The sequence below is a fragment of the Anomaloglossus baeobatrachus genome, chromosome 8, assembly GCF_048569485.1.
Source record: "Anomaloglossus baeobatrachus isolate aAnoBae1 chromosome 8, aAnoBae1.hap1, whole genome shotgun sequence".
Taxonomy (NCBI): Eukaryota; Metazoa; Chordata; class Amphibia; order Anura; family Aromobatidae; genus Anomaloglossus; species Anomaloglossus baeobatrachus.
The window spans coordinates 205,148,087-205,167,329 of record NC_134360.1 but is presented as its reverse complement, the minus strand read 5'-3'; the positions used below and the strand labels follow the sequence as shown (position 1 = coordinate 205,167,329).

The 19,243-nt window shown below is 51.7% G+C and overlaps 1 protein-coding gene across 1 annotated transcript in view; it reads right to left on the bottom strand.

Annotated features, from left to right (window-relative positions):
* Nucleotides 1-1,290: 1,290 nt before the first annotated feature.
* BTF3L4 (basic transcription factor 3 like 4) overlaps nucleotides 1,291-19,243 on the bottom strand; it is a 75,769-nt gene continuing 57,816 nt past the window's right edge. Inside the window, exon 6 of the mRNA XM_075320086.1 lies at nucleotides 1,291-2,930. Within this exon, the coding sequence (XP_075176201.1) occupies nucleotides 2,884-2,930 (47 nt within the window). The 3' untranslated portion in view covers nucleotides 1,291-2,883. The remainder of the gene's footprint in view (nucleotides 2,931-19,243) is intronic.

The window sequence follows — 19,243 nt, the reverse complement described above, 5'->3', positions numbered from 1 at the left end:
CTCGCTTAGGCTGCCTGGGACTGTCATCTGAGTCAGAGACTTCAGCTTGTGATGCTTGAGACCCCCTTGAAGTACGGATTAGTTCCAACTGAGGGGGACTAGAGAGCATAGCCACAGCAGTGTCCATGGTCTGAGGAACTGGCCTGGCCTGCAAGGTCTCCAGGATTTTTGTCATAGCCTGACATTTTATCAGCAAACACTGCAAAGTCTGTCCCCGTCACCGGGGCAGGGTTCACAGGCGTCTCTGCCTGGGCTACCACCACAATAGGCTCTGGCTGACGAAGTGCCACTGGGACTGAACATTGCACACAATGTGAATCATTGGAGCCTGCCGGTAGATCAGCCCCACATGCAGTACAAACAGTGTACACAGCCCGTGCCTTGGCAGCCTTGCGTTTTGCGGATGACATGTTGCTGCCTCCTCAGAGCAGTACAGGGTGTCCAGCCAAGAAGCGACCTTACAGTGCAACTATATATATATATATGGTACCAAGAAAAAAGTACACTAATATATCACTGAGGCACTAGTGGGGCCAGCACTACTGTGCAGCTTACCGCCCGCTTAGGAGCGGTGTGTGGTCGCCAGAAATCCCTCTAGTCTGGGTCTCCCAGAGCCTGCTGCCTTTCCCCAGCCAGATCGCATGTGTAATGGCTGCCGGCGTCCTGTCTGACCTCCTTCGCACAAAGCAGAAAACTGGTGAGCCAGTGATCCCACTGGGGGTGTATAGCCAGAAGGGGAGGGGCCTTACACTTTTTAGTGTAATTGCTTTGTGTGGCCTCCGGAGGCAGTGCTATACACCCAATCGTCTGGGTCTCCCAATAGAGCGCCGAAGAAATGTAGTTTTTGCTCTAAGTGGTCTGATTACTTATACGATGGTGAGAAACTGAATAAGCACGATGTTAATATTTTACAACAGTAAATTTGTTGTTATGAATTGGCCATTTATGAAGAAGTCGGAACCGGAACCTGATAAAATCCAGAGTCAGTCGCAACTGTGGCTTACCGACTCCGCAGCCCTGGGTCACGTGTCAACTATTTCTACAGTTTTTGCAATCGTTGGTCGCTCCTAGCTGTCACACGCTGTGATGTCGCCAACGACGCCGGATGTGCGTCACAAACACCGTGACCCCGACGATATATCGTTAGCGATGTCGCAGCGTGTAAAGCACCCTATAGAGCGATTGTCACCATTGCTAAATTGGATGTAACACGTGACCCAAGCTTCAGTGGAGTCACTGCGTTCTTGGCATTTTGCTTCGAATCAAATGGTTTTAAAATCATAGACCAGATTATAGCAGCATGTGTTTATTATAGAAGACAAGGTATAATTAACATGGAATCCACTTCCCATTATCAGGGAGTAACCAGAACATGATAATCACAAGCTTATGCCATCTTAATATACACCCCTCCGTGTTAGAGCCATACATTTTACGACAGTCACTCCCTTATACAGCAGAATGCAACGCTCAGCTACTTCCATAAGTCTTAGACATTCGATGAAGCGGCACTGCACCTACTGCTCCATTTTGCTATGTTTATGCCATCACTTAGTGATCACTGGGGGGGATCTTCGAAGTCCGTCCTGAGAACTTACAATCCACACAATTGTGCGGGAAATTGCAGCCATTCACCAAAAAGGAGCCGCATTACAGCAATCGATCCTCAATGTAGCCCCTTCTTTCCTAGAGGCCAGAACCCCAGCTATCATTAAGTGATGCCATATTCTACAGAGATGCAAATGGTCTTTTATACCTTTTTCTGTTTCCCCCCTTGAGTAACCAATCAAGGTCCAAGTTTGTTTATCTAAATTTCTCAGAAAGTAACTGAATTGATTCGCAAGACCTGCTCCATTGGCCACGTCAGTAATCTGAGCCCTGGAGCCACCTCTTACTTCCCGGTATCTGCAGCTTTTTTGTTTCGCCGGCATGACGTCACGTGTACGGCACGCAACAATGACGACATCATGCCAGGCTAGGTCATCTAGTGGAAAAATGCCCACAATTGGCCCACTGCTTATGCAGACTGAAAACACATTTGTCTCAACGAGCTTTACAGATTCTGTTGGCCAAGGTATTTTCTTCAAGGATACATTTCTGAAAAAGCAGGCCGATAACCTCCCCCCTCCTCAATATAGCATCACACTTGTCCATGGGCTGTCTGGTATTTCAGCTTCTACAAGGCCATGTTCAGCCATCTGTACACATCGGTCCAATCATGGGCTGCACTGTACAGACTGGCCATGGGTGTCCTGACCTGAGCGCCGCAGCCTCGTATTTGCCTATGAAGCTGCCAAGGTTCGGGTCACAACCTGTGGTGCGGTCCATGATCAGACCGATGTGCACAGATGGCTGAACAGGCCCCAAAACTAAGCTCCAATATCATTCACTGCCTAGGACTTAGTGGCAAACACTCTTATCTCCCCCAGCACATGGACAACCCCTTTAAGATACAGTTTACAAGTGCCAGATTGGGGTCTATAATTTAGGGGGGAAAAAAACTAAAATAAAAACATTGAAACAAGTGTTTTATTTCTACTGGAGACTAGGACAAGAAGATGTGTTGCTGGAGCGTTCTGCTCACCGAATGGCGCTGCAGGGCAGACACAAAACGTTGCGTTTTATTTTTCTTTTTTTGTATTTATTTTTTCAGTCTCTCCAAAAAAGGGCAAGTCCTGGGAGGAAAGTGCAAAACGCAAAATAAACAGCAAGAAAAATGCTGCAGTAGCATTGTTAAAATACAAAATATTTATATTATGGAACTATTAACACGTGATGTTTCATGGGAAAAACTTTGGAACCACACAGCTGATTTTTTCATGTTTTACTTTTTTCTTTTGTTAAAATCAAGTCCATGTCTTCCAAAAGTTAGAAACAAGTTTTTCAATTTGCTTCATTTTTCGATGCTTCGTCAAAATTCTCTACAAGTTCTGTAAATAAAAAGAAAAAAAAGGTTAATTTTTTTAGATCAGTAGTTTCAGTCAATTTGAAAAAAAAATTAAGGTAGACGCTCCATCCCTCCATCAGCTCAGTGCAGTGATGGGCAGTCCCGGCTCTTCGGTGATTTGGTTCCCATGGCTCCGCTCACCAAAAAGACGGTGCTTTCATGGCTCCCTATTAAATAGGTGTTCACCCGCAGGTGAACACATTTAATCTTGTGTTAATGCCGCCAAAACCCCATCCATCCGTGGCTAAACCCCACCCACAGCGGGCCAATTTGCTGAGTGGGCGGGGTTTTTGTTCAGGTGGGCAGGGTTTCGCTGACCAAACACGCATATTTTACACCCAGTGAGCCGTTTAGAGAATTTAGTTGGTCTCACTGGTGATCCGCCTCCTGTCAGTCACAGCAGGGAGCCGGATCTGTGTTTTGGAACTTTGATGACAGACAACACTAGTTCAGTTACCAGTTATCCTTCGAAAGGACCCCTAAAGAGGCATGGGAAAGGTGGAAAGTCAGAAAAATGGAAGTCAGTAATATATATTGACCACACATTTCCAGGTTCACAATATCAATGGCCTATCCATCGGATTGTCTCTAAATATCAAAAATCATAAGTTTGCCCAAATGAAGGGAATTTTGTTACTTACCGTAAATTCCTTTTCTTCTAGCTCCTATTGGGAGACCCAGACGATTGGGTGTATAGCTACTGCCTCCGGAGGCCACACAAAGCATTACACTAAAAAGTGTAAGGCCCCTCCCCTTCTGGCTATACACCCCCAGTGGGATCACTGGCTCACCAGTTTTAGTGCAAAAGCAAGAAGGAGGAAAGCCAATAACTTGGTTAAACAAATTCACTCCGAGTAACATCGGAGAACTGAAAAACCGTTCAACATGAACAACATGTGTACCCGAAAAAACCCAAAAATCCCGAAGGACAACAGGGCGGGTTCTGGGTCTCCCAATAGGAGCTAGAAGAAAAGGAATTTACGGTAAGTAACAAAATTCCCTTCTTCTTCGTCGCTCCATTGGGAGACCCAGACGATTGGGACGTCCAAAAGCTGTCCCTGGGTGGGTAAAGAAATGCCTTATGTTAGAGCTGCGAAGACAGCCCTCCCCTACGGGGAGGCAACTGCCGCCTGCAGGACTCTTCTACCTAGGCTGGCGTCCGCCGAAGCATAGGTATGCACCTGATAATGTTTGGTGAAAGTGTGCAGACTCGACCAGGTAGCTGCCTGGCACACCTGTTGAGCCGTAGCCTGGTGTCGCAATGCCCAGGACGCACCCACGGCTCTGGTAGAATGGGCCTTCAGCCCTGATGGAACCGGAAGCCCAGCAGAACGGTAGGCTTCAAGAATTGTTTCTTTGATCCATCGAGCCAGGGTGGCTTTGGAAGCCTGCGACCCTTTGCGCTTACCAGCGACAAGGACAAAGAGTGCATCGGAGCGGCGCAGGGGCGCCGTGCGGGAAATGTAGATTCTGAGTGCTCTCACCAGATCTAACAAATGTAAATTCTTCTCATACCGATGAACTGCATGAGGACAAAAAGAAGGCAAAGAGATATCCTGATTAAGATGAAAAGAGGATACCACCTTCGGGAGAAACTCCTGAATGGGGCGCAGCACTACCTTGTCCTGGTGGAAGACCAGGAAAGGAGCCTTGGATGACAGCGCTGCTAGCTCAGACACTCTCCGAGGAGATGTGATCGCTACCAGAAAAGCCACTTTCTGTGATAGTCTAGAAAGTGAAACCTCCCTCAGAGGCTCGAAGGGCGGCTTCTGGAGGGCAACTAGTACCCTGTTCAGATCCCATGGATCTAACGGCCGCTTGTACGGGGGTACAATATGACAAACCCCCTGCAGGAACGTGCGCACCTCAGGAAGTCGTGCTAGACGCTTTTGAAAAAAGACGGATAGCGCCGAGACTTGCCCTTTAAGGGAGCCGAGCGACAAACCTTTTTCTAACCCAGATTGCAGGAAAGAAAGAAAGGTAGGCAATGCAAATGGCCAGGGAGACACTCCCTGAGCAGAGCACCAGGATAAAAATATCCTCCACGTTCTGTGGTAGATCTTAGCGGACGTGGGCTTCCTAGCCTGTCTCATGGTGGCAACGACACATTGGGACAATCCTGAAGACGTTAGGATCCAGGACTCAATGGCCACACAGTCAGGTTCAGGGCCGCAGAATTCCGATGGAAAAACGGCCCTTGGGACAGCAAGTCTGGTCGGTGTGGGAGTGCCCACGGTTGGCCGACCGTGAGCTGCCACAGATCCGGATACCACGCCCTCCTCGGCCAGTCTGGGGCGACAAGTATGACGCGGCTGCAATCGGATCTGATCTTGCGTAGCACTCTGGGCAAGAGTGCCAGAGGTGGAAACACATAAGGGAGCCGGAACTGCGACCAATCTTGCACTAGGGCGTCTGCCGCCAGCGCTCTTTGATCGCGAGACCGTGCCATGAAGGTTGGGACCTTGTTGTTGTGCCGGGACGCCATTAGGTCGACGTCCGGCACCCCCCAGCGGCGACAGATTTCCTGAAACACGTCTGGGTGAAGGGACCATTCCCCTGCGTCCATGCCCTGGCGACTGAGGAAGTCTGCTTCCCAGTTTTCTACGCCGGGGATGTGAACCGCGGATATGGTGGAGACTGTGGCCTCCACCCACATCAGAATCCGCCGGACTTCCTGGAAGGCTTGCCGACTGCGTGTCCCCCCTTGGTGGTTGATGTATGCCACCGCTGTGGAGTTGTCCGACTGAATTCGGATCTGCCTTCCTTCCAGCCACTGCTGGAAGGCTAGTAGGGCAAGATACACTGCTCTGATTTCCAGAACATTGATCTGAAGGGTGGACTCCTGCTGAGACCACGTACCCTGAGCCCTGTGGTGGAGAAAGACTGCTCCCCACCCTGACAGACTCGCATCTGTCGTGACCACCGCCCAAGACGGTGGTAGGAAGGATCTTCCCCGTGATAATGAGGTGGGAAGAAGCCACCACTGCAGAGAGTCCTTGGCCGTCTGGGAAAGGGAGACTTTTCTGTCCAGGGATGTTGACTTCCCGTCCCATTGGCGGAGAATGTCCCATTGAAGTGGACGCAGATGAAACTGCGCAAACGGAACCGCCTCTATTGCCGCCACCATCTTCCCGAGGAAGTGCATGAGGCGTCTTAAGGAGTGCGGCTGACTTTGAAGGAGAGCCTGCACCCCAGTCTGTAGAGACCGCTGCTTGTCCAGCGGAAGCTTCACTATCGCTGAGAGAGTATGAAACTCCATGCCAAGATACGTTAGTGATTGGGTCGGTGACAGATTTGACTTTGGGAAGTTGATGATCCACCCGAACGCCTGGAGAGTCTCCAGTGCAACATTCAGGCTGAGTTGGCATGCCTCTTGAGAGGGTGCCTTGACCAGTAGATCGTCCAAGTAAGGGATCACAGAGTGTCCGTGAGAGTGCAAGACTGCTACCACTGCCGCCATGATCTTGGTGAACACCCGAGGGGCTGTCGCCAGACCAAATGGCAGAGCTACGAACTGAAGATGGTCGTCTCCTATCACGAAGCGTAGAAAGCATTGGTGCTCTGTAGCAATCGGCACGTGGAGATAAGCATCTTTGATGTCTATTGATGCTAGGAAATCTCCTTGAGACATTGAGGCAATGACTGAGCGGAGGGATTCCATCCGGAACCGCCTGGCGTTCACATGCTTGTTGAGCAGTTTTAGGTCCAGAACAGGACGGAAGGAGCCGTCCTTTTTTGGAACCACAAAGAGATTGGAGTAAAATCCTCGCCCCCGTTCGTGAGGGGGGACAGGGATCACGACTCCTTCTGCTCTTAGAGAGTCCACCGCCTGCAGCAGGGCATCTGCTCGGTCGGGGTGTGGGGAGGTTCTGAAGAACCGAAGTGGAGGCCGGGAACTGAACTCGATTCTGTACCCGCGAGACAGAATGTCTGTTACCCACCGGTCTTTGACCTGTGACAGCCAAATGTCGCAAAAGCGGGAGAGCCTGCCACCGACTGAGGATGCGGAGGGAGGAGGCCGAAAGTCATGAGGTAGCCTCTTTGGAAGCGGTTCCTCCATTTGTTTTCCTGGGGCGTGAGTGAGCCCGCCAGGAATCTGAGCTCCCTTGTTCTTTCTGAGTCCTTTTGGACGAGGAGAATTGGGCCTTGCCCGAGCCTCGAAAGGACCGAAACCTCGACTGCCACTTTTTCTGTTGAGGTTTACTTGCTCTGGGCTGTGGTAAGGAAGAGTCCTTACCCTTGGACTGTTTTATGATTTCAGCCAATGGCTCACCAAACAGTCTGTCTCTAGATAATGGCAAGCTGGTTAAGCATTTTTTGGAACCAGCATCTGCTTTCCAGTCCTTTAACCACAAGGCTCTGCGCAAAACCACAGAATTGGCGGACGCCATAGCGGTACGGCTCGTAGATTCTAGGACAGCATTGATAGCATAGGTCGCAAACGCAGACATTTGCGAAGTTAGGGACGCCACTTGCGGCACTGCTGGATGTATGAAAGCATCCACCTGTGCTAAACCAGCTGAAATAGCTTGGAGTGCCCACACGGCCGCGAATGCTGGAGCAAACGACGCGCCGATAGCTTCATAGACAGATTTCAACCAAAGGTCCATCTGTCTGTCGTTGGCATCTTTAAGTGAAGCGCCATCCTCTACTGCGACTATGGATCTAGCCGCAAGCTTGGAAATTGGGGGATCCACCTTTGGACACTGGGTCCAGCGTTTGGCCACCTCAGAGGGAAAAGGATAACGGGTATCCTTAGAACGTTTAGAGAAACGCTTGTCTGGATGAGCGTCGTGTTTCTGGATCGATTCTCTGAAGTCAGAGTGGTCCAAAAAAGCACTTAATTTACGCTTGGGATATAGGAAATGGAACTTCTCCTGCTGTGCAGCTGCCTCCTCTGCAGAAGGGGCTGGGGGAGAAATATCCAACAGCCTATTAATTGCCGATATAAGGTCATTAACCATGGCGTCACCATCAGGGGCATCCAGATTGAGAGGGGCCTCAGGATTAGAATCCTGGTCACCGTCCTCAGTCTCATCACAGAGAGACTCTTGTCGCTGAGACCCTGAACAGTGTGAAGACGTGGAGGGTCTTTCCCAGCGAGCTCGCTTAGGCTGCCTGGGACTGTCATCTGAGTCAGAGACTTCAGCCTGTGATGCTTGAGACCCCCCTGAAGTACGGATTAGTTCCAACTGAGGGGGACCGGAGAGCATAGACACAGCAGTGTCCATGGTCTGAGCAACTGGCCTGGACTGCAAGGTCTCCAGGATTTTTGCCATAGTCACAGACATTTTATCAGCAAAAACTGCAAAGTCTGTCCCCGTCACCGGGGCAGGGTTCACAGGCGCCTCTGCCTGGGCCACTACCACCATAGGCTCTGGCTGACGAAGTGCCACTGGGACTGAACATTGCACACAATGAGAGTCGTTGGAGCCTGCCGGTAGATTAGCCCCACATGCTGTACAAGCAGTGTACACAGCCTGTGCCTTGGCACCCTTACGTTTTGCGGATGACATGTTGCTGCCTCCTCAGAGCAGTACAGGGTGTCCAGCCAAGAAGCGACCTTACAGTGCACTATGTAAACATATATATATATATATATATGGTACCAAGAAAAAAGTACACTAATATAACACTGAGGCACTAGAGGGGCCAGCACTACTGTGCTGCTTACCGCCCGCTTAGGAGCGGTGTGTGGACGCCAGAAATCCCTCTAGTCTGGGTCTCCCAGAGCCTGCTGCCTTTCCCCAGCCAGACCGCATGTGTAATGGCTGCCGGCGTCCTTGTGGAGAGGGGGGGCGGGCCCTGGGCGTACACCGACGAAGAGCGGGAAGTCTGCTTCCCCCTGTGCCTAGTGAGAGGGCTGGAGCATGTAAATAAAGCTCCAGCCCTCGGCGCTGTTAATTGAGCAGCGTCTCTCCCCTACCCTGATTGACAGGGTGGGGGCGGGAACGAAGCGGCACTAGGCCGCAGAAGCCGGGGGCTAAAGTTAGAAGCGCCGCCGCCGTAAAAGCGCGGTCGGCGCAAAGTCCCCGGCGCACTACAAGTCGCAGCTGCGCCGCCGCTCCAGGAGCGGTCGGCGCAGTAGTTCCCAACATGAAACGTCACTCAGCAAAGCTGCAGTGACCTAACCCCGGCGCACAGCGCTACTGTCCCCGGCGCACTATAACGCTCAGCAAGCCTGAGAGTGTCCGTGCCTGCCGGGGACACAGAGTACCTGAAAGTTGCAGGGCCTTGTCCCTGAACGGCACTCCCGCTCCAAATCCAGCAGGTTCTCTGGGTCTGTGGATGGAGCCCGGCCCCAGGGCTTGGGGGCCGGCAAGATCCCACTTCCACAGAGCCCTCCAGGGGATGTGGAAGGAAAACAGCATGTGGGCTCCAGCCTCTGTACCAGCAATAGGTACCTCAACCTTACAAGCACCACCGCGGGTGAGAAGGGAGCATGCTGGGGGCCCCATATGGGCCCTCTTTTCTTCCATCCGATATAGCCAGCAGCTACTGCTGACTACAAACAGTGGAGCTATGCGTGGATGTCTGACCTCCTTCGCACAAAGCAGAAAACTGGTGAGCCAGTGATCCCACTGGGGGTGTATAGCCAGAAGGGGAGGGGCCTTACACTTTTTAGTGTAATTGCTTTGTGTGGCCTCCGGAGGCAGTGCTATACACCCAATCGTCTGGGTCTCCCAATAGAGCGACGAAGAAAGCCTGTGTTGCTTATATGCTGTTGCCGACTAGCCATCTAGGACATAGAGCCAAGAATGGCGACCGTACAATGCAATGTATAGCATACAAGCATAAAGTACAATGAACACTGCAGCACATGCAATACAAGCAGCATAGAAAGCCTGTGCCTTGGCACCCCTGCTTTTCTGCTGCTGTAGACTAGCCATCTAGGGGAATATAGCCCAGAATATCGACCATACAGTGCAATGTATAGCATACAAGCATAAGTACAAATGAACACTGCAACCCCTGCAATACAAGCAGCATAGAAAAAACCTGTGCCTCAGCACCCCTGCTTTTCTGCTGCTGTAGTCTAGTCATTCTAGGCGAAAATAGCCCAGACTAGGGACCGTACAGTGCAGTGTATAGCATACAAGCATAAATACACATGAACACTTCAGTACATGCAATACAAGCAGCATAGAAAGCCTGTGCCTTAGCACCCCTGCTTTCCTGCTGCTGATGTGTCGCCATCTAAGAGGGCATATAGCCAAAAATAGCGACCTATGCAGTGCAAGCATAAAAATACAAATGGACAACTGCGGTATTTAGTGGGGTCAGCACTTCAGGTGCCGCTTACCGCCCGCCTATAAGCGGGTGTGTGGTCGCCCTAGTCCTGTGTCTGGTTGCCCAGAGTCCGATCTCTCAGCTCGGACTGCAGGAATGGCTGCCGGCGTCCTTCTCCAGCTCGTGTGAGTAGGGGCGGGCCGTGGGCGTGCCCCCAAGTCAGAGCGGGAAACCGGCGTCCCACAGTGTCCAGTGAGAGGGCTGGAGCATGTAAATACGGCTCCAGCCCTCGGCGCTGCTGATTGACAGGGTGGGGGCGGGAACGAAGCGGAGCTAGGCCGCAAAAGCCGGGGACTGGATTTATAAGCGCCGCCGCCGTAAAAGCGCGGTCGGCGCTAAGTCCCCGGCGCACTACAAGTCCCAGCCGCGCCGCCGCTCCCGAGCGTCCGGCGCGGTAGTTCCCCATACATAAAGTCACTCAGCTAGGCTGCAGTGACTGTAACCCTTTACTGTCCCCGGCGCACTAGCACACCCAGCAAGTCTGGAGTGTGCTGTGCCTGTGTGTACGGGGACACAGAGTACCTGAATGGTGCAGGGCCATGTCCCTGAACGGTACCCAGCTCCGTATCCAGCAGGTTCAATGGGTCTGTGGATGGAGCCCGGCCTCAGGGCTTTGGGGCCGGTAAGATCCCACTTCCTCAGAGCCCCTCAGGGGGATGTGGAAGGAAAACAGCATGTGGGCTCCAGTCGCCGTACCAGCAATAGGTACCTCAACCTTACAAACCACCAGCGGGGTGAGAAGGGAGCATGCTGGGGGCCCTATATGGGCCCTCTTTTCTTCCATCCGATATAGTCAGCAGCTACTGCTGACTAAACAGTGGAGCTATGCGTGGATGTCTGACCTCCTTCGCACAAAGCAGAAAACTGGTGAGCCAGTGATCCCACTGGGGGTGTATAGCCAGAAGGGGAGGGGCCTTACACTTTTTAGTGTAATGCTTTGTGTGGCCTCCGGAGGCAGTAGCTATACACCCAATCGTCTGGGTCTCCCAATGGAGCGACGAAGAAAAATAGTTCTTTTCATGCCATATTCAGAGACCTGTAACGTTCTCTTTCAGGATCTGGGGTTCAGTGATTATTTTTTTTCGTCTTGAGATGGAGTTTTTAATTGTAGCATCTGCACAAAATGGTATGTTTTGATCAACTATAATTGCATTTTAAAAAAATTCTTGTGGTGACCAAAAAAAAAAAAATTTTGCCATTTGGAATTTTTTTTTTTCGCCACGCCGTGTACGAATCACATTAATTGATTTTATATTTTGATAAAATCGGGCAGTTTTGAAGGCGACGATACCAAATGTGTATATTTAATTTTTAACGGTTTTATTTTCAATGAGGTGATTTGAACATTTAGGTTCTTGTGTTATTTTTATTCATTTTACTAGTTTCCCTAGGGGACTTTATGGATTGCTTGTGCATTTCTGTTGATCAGAACTGCGCAGCTCTGATTATAAAAAAGAAGGGAATTTTGTTTACTTATCGTAAATTCCTTTTCTTCTAGCTCCTATTGGGAGACCCAGACAATTGGGTGTATAGCTTCTGCCTCCGGAGGCCACACAAAGTATTACACTTTAAAAAGTGTAACCCCTCCCCTCTGCCTATACACCCCCCCCGTGCATCACGGGCTCCTCAGTTTTGGTGCAAAAAAGCAGGAAGGAGGAAACTTATAAATTGGTCTAAGGTAAATTCAATCCGAAGGATGTTCGGAGAACTGAAAACCATGAACCAAAAGAACAATTCAACATGAACAACATGTGTACACAAAAAAAATAAACAGCCCGAAGGGAACAGGGGCGGGTGCTGGGTCTCCCAATAGGAGCTAGAAGAAAAGGAATTTACGGTAAGTAAACAAAATTCCCTTCTTTGTCGCTCCATTGGGAGACCCAGACAATTGGGACGTCCAAAAGCAGTCCCTGGGTGGGTAAAAGAATACCCCGATAAAAAGAGCCGACAACGGCCCTCCTCTTACAGGTGGGAACCGCCGCCTGAAGGGCTCGCCTACCTAGACTGGCATCTGCCGAAGCATAGGTATGCACCTGATAGTGTTTCGTGAAAGTGTGCAGACTAGACCAGATAGCCGCCTGACACACCTGCTGAGCCGTAGCCCAGTGTCTCAATGCCCAAGACGCCCCTACGGCTCTGGTAGAATGGGCTTTCAGCCCTGAAGGAATCGGAAGCCCTGAAGAACGGTAGGCTTCAACCATCGGTTCCTTGATCCACCGAGCCAAGGTTGACTTGGAAGCCTGCGAACTCTTACGCTGGCCAGCGACAAGAACAAAGAGCGCATCAGAACGGCGCAGTGGCGCCGTGCGAGACACGTAGATCCGGATTGCTCTCACTAGATCTAACAAATGCAAATCCTTTTCACATTGGTGAATTGGATGAGGGCAAAAAGAAGGTAAGGAGATCTCCTGATTGAGATGAAAAAGGGGACACCCCTTAGGGAGAAAGTCCGGGACCGGACGCAGAACCACCTTATCCTGGTGAAATACCAGGAAGGGGGCTTTGCATGATAACGCTGCAAGCTCTGACACTCTTTGGAGTGATGTAACTGCCACTAGAAATGCCACCTTCTGCGAAAGACGTGATAGAGAGACATCCCGCAGCGGCTCAAAGGTGGTCTCTGAAGAGCCCGTAGAACCCTGTTGAGATCCCAGGGTTCCAACGGCCGCTTGTAAGGTGGGACTATGTGGCAAACTCCCTGCAGGAACGTGCGGACCTGCGGAACCTGGCTAGACGCTTTTGAAAAAACACGGAAAGCGCCGATACTTGTCCCTTGAGAGAGCCGAGAGACAAACCCTTGTCCCTTCCGGATTGAAGGAAGGAATGAGACGTGGGTAAGGCAAACGGCCGGGGGGTAAACCCCTTATCAGGGCACCAGGCTAAGGAGATCCTCCAAGTTCTGTGATAGATCTTGGCTGACGTTGGTTTCCTGCCCTGTCTCATAGTGGTAATGACCTCTTGAGATAACCCTGAGGACGCTAGGAGCCGGGACTCAATGGCCACACAGTCAGGTTGAGGGCCGCAGAATTCAGATGGAAAAAATGGCCCTTGAGACAGCAAGTCTGGTCTGCCTGGGAGCGCCCACGGTTGACCCACCGTGAGGTGCCACAGGTCCGGGAACCACGACCTCCTCGGCCAGTCTGGAGCGACGAGGATGGCGTGGCGGCAGCCGGACCTGATCTTGCGCAACACTCTGGGCAGAATTGCCAGAGGAACGCCTTTAGGGCTAGATACACTGCCCTTATCTCCAGACCATTGATCTGAAGGGAGGACTCTGTCGGAGTCCAGGTTCCCTGAGCCCTGTGGTGGAGAACAACCGCTCCCCACCCTGACAGACTCGCGTCCGTCGTGACCACAGCCCAGGATGGGGGCAGGAAGATTTTCCCTTCGCCAGAGAAGAGGGAAGAAGCCACCACTGAAGAGAGGTCTTGGCTGCCAGAGAAAGAGAGACGTTCCTATCTAAGGATGTTGACCTCTTGTCCCATTTGCGGAGAATGTCCCATTGGAGTGGCCGCAGATGAAACTGCGCAAAGGGAACTGCCATTGCTGCCACCATCTTCCCCAGGAAGTGCATGAGGCGCCTGAAGGGGTGTGACTGGGCCCGAAGGAGAGATTGCACCCCTGTTTGCAGCGAACGCTGTTTGTCCTGCGGTAGCTTGAATATCGCTGAGAGAGTATGAAACTCCATCCCGAGGCAATTCAGTGATTGGGTCGGATTCCATTTTGACTTTGGGAAATTGCTGATCCACCCAAACCTCTGGAGAGTCTCCAGAGCAACGGTCAGACTGTGTTGACATGCCACCCGGGAGGGTGCCTTGACTAGGAGATCGTCTAAGTACGGGATCACCGAGTGGCCCTGAGTGTAGGACTGCCACAACGGATGCCTTGACCTTGGTGAAGACCCGTGGGGCTGTCGCCAGGCCGAAAGGCAGTGCCACAACTGAAGGTGTTCGTCCAATGGCGAAACGCAGGAAGCGTTGATGCTCTGGAGCGATCAGCACATGGAGATAGGCATCCCTGATGTCGATTGATGCTAGGAAGTCTCCTTGAGACATCGAAGCGATGACAGAGCGGAGGGATTCCATGCAAAACCGCCTGGTTCTCACAAGTCTGTTGAGCAATTTGAGGTCCAAAACGGGACGGAATGAACCGTCCTTTTTTGTTGGCACCACGAACAGGTTGGAGTAAAAATCACGACCACGTTCCTGAAGGGGAACGGGGATCACAACTCCTTCTGTCTTCAGAGTGTCCACCACCTGAAAAAGTGCAACGGTTCGCTCGGGGGGGCGGAGATTTTCTGAAAGAAACGAGTCGGAGGACGAGAGCTGAACTCTATCCTGTAACCGTGAGACAGAATGTCTCTCACTCATCGGTCTTGGACATGTGGCCACCAGGCGACGCAAAAGCGGGAGAGCCTGCCACCGACCTAGGATGCGGTTTGGGGAGGCCGAAAGTCATGAGGAGGCCGCCTTGGAGCCGGTGCCTCCGGCGGTCTTTGGACATGACTTAGACCGACATGCAGAAGAGTTTCTCTGGCTCTTCTGTGGCGTGTTGGACGATGAGGATTGGGATCTGGCTGAGGGCCGAAAGGACCGAAACCTCGCTTGAATTTTTCGTTGCTGAGGTCTCTTTGGTTTTGGCTGGGGTAAGGACGAGTCCTTTCCCTTGGATCCAATTGCTCGCCCAACAATCGGTCGCCAGAAAAAAAGGCAAACCGGTCAAGAACTTCTTGGAAGCAGTCTGCCTTCCATTCGCATAGCCATATGGCCCTGCTGACTGCCACCGAATTGGCGGATGCTTCCGCTGTACGGCTAGTCGAGCGTAGCGGAGGTACGGGTGACCGCATTAATCTCAGACCGACAAGTTGAGATAGCCTGGAGTGCCCACACTGCTGCAAAGGCTGGGGCAAAGAACGCACCTATGGCTTCATAGATGGATTTCATCATGAGCTCTATTTGCCTGTCAGTGGCATCCTTGAGCGATGAACCATCTGCCACTGATACTACGGATCTAGCCGCCAGTCTAGAGACTGGAGGATCCACCTTGGGACATTGAGCCCAACCCTTAACTACGTCAGGGGGGAAGGGGTAACGTGTGTCATTAAGGCGCTTAGTAAAGCGCTTGTCCGGAAAAGCCCTGTGCTTCTGGACAGCATCTCTGAAGTTAGAGTGATCGAAGAAAGCACTCAGAGTACGTTTGGGAAACCTAAACTGGTGCTTCTCCTGCTGAGAGGCCTACTCCTCTATAGGTGGAGTGGGGGAGAAAGATCTAGCACCTGGTTGATAGACGCTATAAGGTCATTTACTATGGCGTCCCCTTCAGGTGTATCAAGATTGAGAGCAACGTCAGGATCAGAGTCCTGGGCTGCGACCTCCGCCTCATCCTCTAGAGAGTCCTCAAGCTGAGACCCCGAACAGTGTGATGAAGTCGGGGAAGATTCTAAGCGAGCTCGCTTAGCCGGTCTGGGACTGCGGTCCGTGCCGGAGTCCTCCACGTAATAACTAGAGGCCACCCCAGGAGCACGCTTCGTCGCAGACCGAGAGGGGCCTGGGGGCAATCCCGCAGTGCCCGGGGCCTGTGTAAGGGCCGGTCTGGACTGCAAGGCTTCTAGTATCTTAGCAGACCATTTGTTCATAGACTGAGTCATGGATTGTGACAGTGACTCAGAGTTTCTCAGCTAAAACTGCAAACTCTGTCCCTGCCACCTGGACGGGGAAAGCCGGCGATTCTGCGTGGGCCGAGGGTACCGCCAGTGCCCCAGGCTCCGGCTGAGCGAGTGCCACCGGGCCCGAGCATTGCTCACAATGAGGGTAGGTGGAACCTGCAGGTAGCATAGCCGCACAAGAGGTATTGCAAAATAACCCTGTGTCTTGGCACACTTGCTCCATGTGAACAACGAAGGGAATTTTGTTTACTTACCGTAAATTCCTTTTCTTCTAGCTCCAATTGGGCGACCCAGACAATTGGGTGTATAGCTTCTGCCTCCGGAGGCCACACAAAGTATTACACTTTAAAAAGTGTAACCCCTCCCCTCTGCCTATACACCCCCCCGTGCATCACGGGCTCCTCAGTTTTGGTGCAAAAGCAGGAAGGAGGAAACTTATAAATTGGTCTAAGGTAAATTCAATCCGAAGGATGTTCGGAGAACTGAAACCATGAACCAAAGGAACAATTCAACATGAACAACATGTGTACACAAAAAAACAACAGCCCGAAGGGAACAGGGGCGGGTGCTGGGTCTCCCAATTGGAGCTAGAAGAAAAGGAATTTACGGTAAGTAAACAAACTTCCCTTTTTCTTTGTCGCTCCATTGGGAGACCCAGACAATTGGGACGTCCAAAAGCAGTCCCTGGGTGGGTAAAAGAATACCTCGGTAAAAGAGCCGTAAAACGGCCCCTTCCTACAGGTGGGCAACCGCCGCCTGAAGGACTCGCCTACCTAGGCTGGCATCTGCCGAAGCATAGGTATGCACCTGATAGTGTTTCGTGAAAGTGTGCAGGCTCGACCAGGTAGCCGCCTGACACACCTGCTGAGCCGTAGCCTGGTGCCGCAAAGCCCAGGACGCACCCACGGCTCTGGTAGAATGAGCCTTCAGCCCTGAAGGAACCGGAAGCCCAGAAGAACGGTAGGCTTCCAGAATTGGTTCCTTGATCCACCGAGCCAAGGTTGACTTAGAAGCCTGCGACCCTTTACGCTGGCCAGCGACAAGGACAAAGAGCGCATCCGAGCGGCGCAGGGGCGCCGTACGAGAAATGTAGAGTCTGAGTGCTCTCACCAGATCCAACAAGTGCAAATCCTTTTCACATTGGTGAACTGGATGAGGACAAAAAGAAGGTAAGGAGATATCCTGATTGAGATGAAAAGGGGATACCACCTTCGGGAGAAATTCCGGAACCGGACGCAGAACCACCTTGTCCTGGTGAAACACCAGGAAGGGGGCTTTGCATGACAGCGCTGCTAGCTCAGACACTCTTCTAAGTGATGTGACTGCTACTAGGAAGACCACCTTCTGTGAAAGGCGTGAAAGAGAAATATCCCTCATTGGCTCGAAGGGTGGTTTCTGAAGAGCCGTTAGCACCCTGTTCAGATCCCAGGGTTCTAGCGGACGCTTGTAAGGAGGGACTATGTGGCAAACTCCCTGCAGGAACGTGCGTACCTGTGGAAGCCTGGCTAGACGCTTTTGAAAAAACACAGAGAGCGCCGAGACTTGTCCCTTAAGGGAGCCGAGAGACAAACCCTTTTCCATTCCGGATTGAAGGAAGGACAGAAAAGTGGGCAAGGCAAATGGCCAGGGAGTAAAACCCTGATCAGAGCACCAGGATAAGAAGATCCTCCACGTCCTGTGGTAGATCTTGGCGGACGTTGGTTTCCTGGCCTGTCTCATAGTGGCAATGACCTCTTGAGATAACCCTGAAGACGCTAGGATCCAGGACTCAATGGCCACACAGTCAGGTTGAGGGCCGCAGAATTCAGATGGAAAGAAGGGAATTTTGTTACTTACCGTAAATTCCTTTTCTTCTAGCTCTTATTGGGAGACCCAGACGATTGGGTATAGCTACTGCCCTCCGGAGGCCACACAAAGCACTACACTAAAAAGTGCAAGGCCCCTCCCCTTCTGGCTATACCCCCCCGTGGTATCACGGATTCTCCAGTTTTAGTGCCAAAGCAAGAAGGAGGAAGCCAATAACTGGTTTAAACAAATTAACTCCGAATAACGTCGGAGAACTGAAAAACCGTTCAACATGAACAACATGTGTACCCGCAAACAACAAAAAAATCCCGAAGGACAACAGGGCGGGTGCTGGGTCTCCCAATAAGAGCTAGAAGAAAAGGAATTTACGGTAAGTAACAAAATTCCCTTCTTCAGCGCTCTATTGGGAGACCCAGACGATTGGGACGTCCAAAAGCTGTCCCTGGGTGGGTAAAGAGATACCTCATGTTAGAGCTGCAAAACAGCCCTCCCCTACGGGGGTGTCACTGCCGCCTGCAGGACTCTTCTACCTAAGCTGGCATCCGCCGAAGCATAGGTATGCACCTGATAATGCTTGGTGAAAGTGTGCAGACTCGACCAGGTAGCTGCCTGGCACACTTGTTGAGCCGAAGCCTGGTGTCGTAATGCCCAGGACGCACCCACGGCTCTGGTTGAGTGGGCTTTTAGCCCTGAAGGAACCGGAAGCCCCGCAGAACGGTAAGCCTCTAGAATTGGTTCTTTGATCCATCGAGCCAGGGTGGCTTTAGAAGCCTGTAACCCCTTGCGCGGACCAGCGACAAGGACAAAAAGTGCATCGGAACGGCGCATGGGCGCCGTGCGGGAAATGTAGATTCTGAGTGCTCTCACCAGATCTAGCAAACGTAAGTCCTTTTCATACCGGTGAACTGGATGAGGACAAAAGGAAGGCAAGGATATATCCTGATTAAGATGAAACGAGGATACGACCTTAGGGAGAAACTCCGGAATGGGGCGCAGCACTACCTTGTCCTGGTGGAACACCAGGAAGGGAGCCTTGGATGACAGAGCTGCCAGCTCCGACACTCGCCGAAGCGATGTGATCGCAACAAGAAACGCCACTTTCTGTGACAGGCGAGAAAAGGAAACTTCCTTCAGAGGCTCGAAAGGCGGCTTCTGGAGAGCAACTAGTACCCTGTTCAGATCCCATGGATCTAACGGCCGCCTGTACGGGGGCACAATATGACAGACCCCCTGCAGGAACGTGCGCACCTTAGGAAGACGTGCTAGACGCTTCTGAAAAAACACGGATAGTGCCGAGACTTGCCCTTTAAGGGAGCTGAGCGACAAGCCCTTTTCCAACCCCGATTGCAGGAAGGAAAGAAAGGTAGGCAATGCAAATGGCCAAGGGGATACTCTCTGTGCAGAGCACCAGGATAAGAAAATCTTCCACGTTCTGTGGTAGATCTTAGCAGACGTTGACTTCCTAGCTTGTCTCATTGTGGCTACGACTCCTTGAGATAATCCTGCGGACGCTAGGATCCAGGACTCAATGGCCA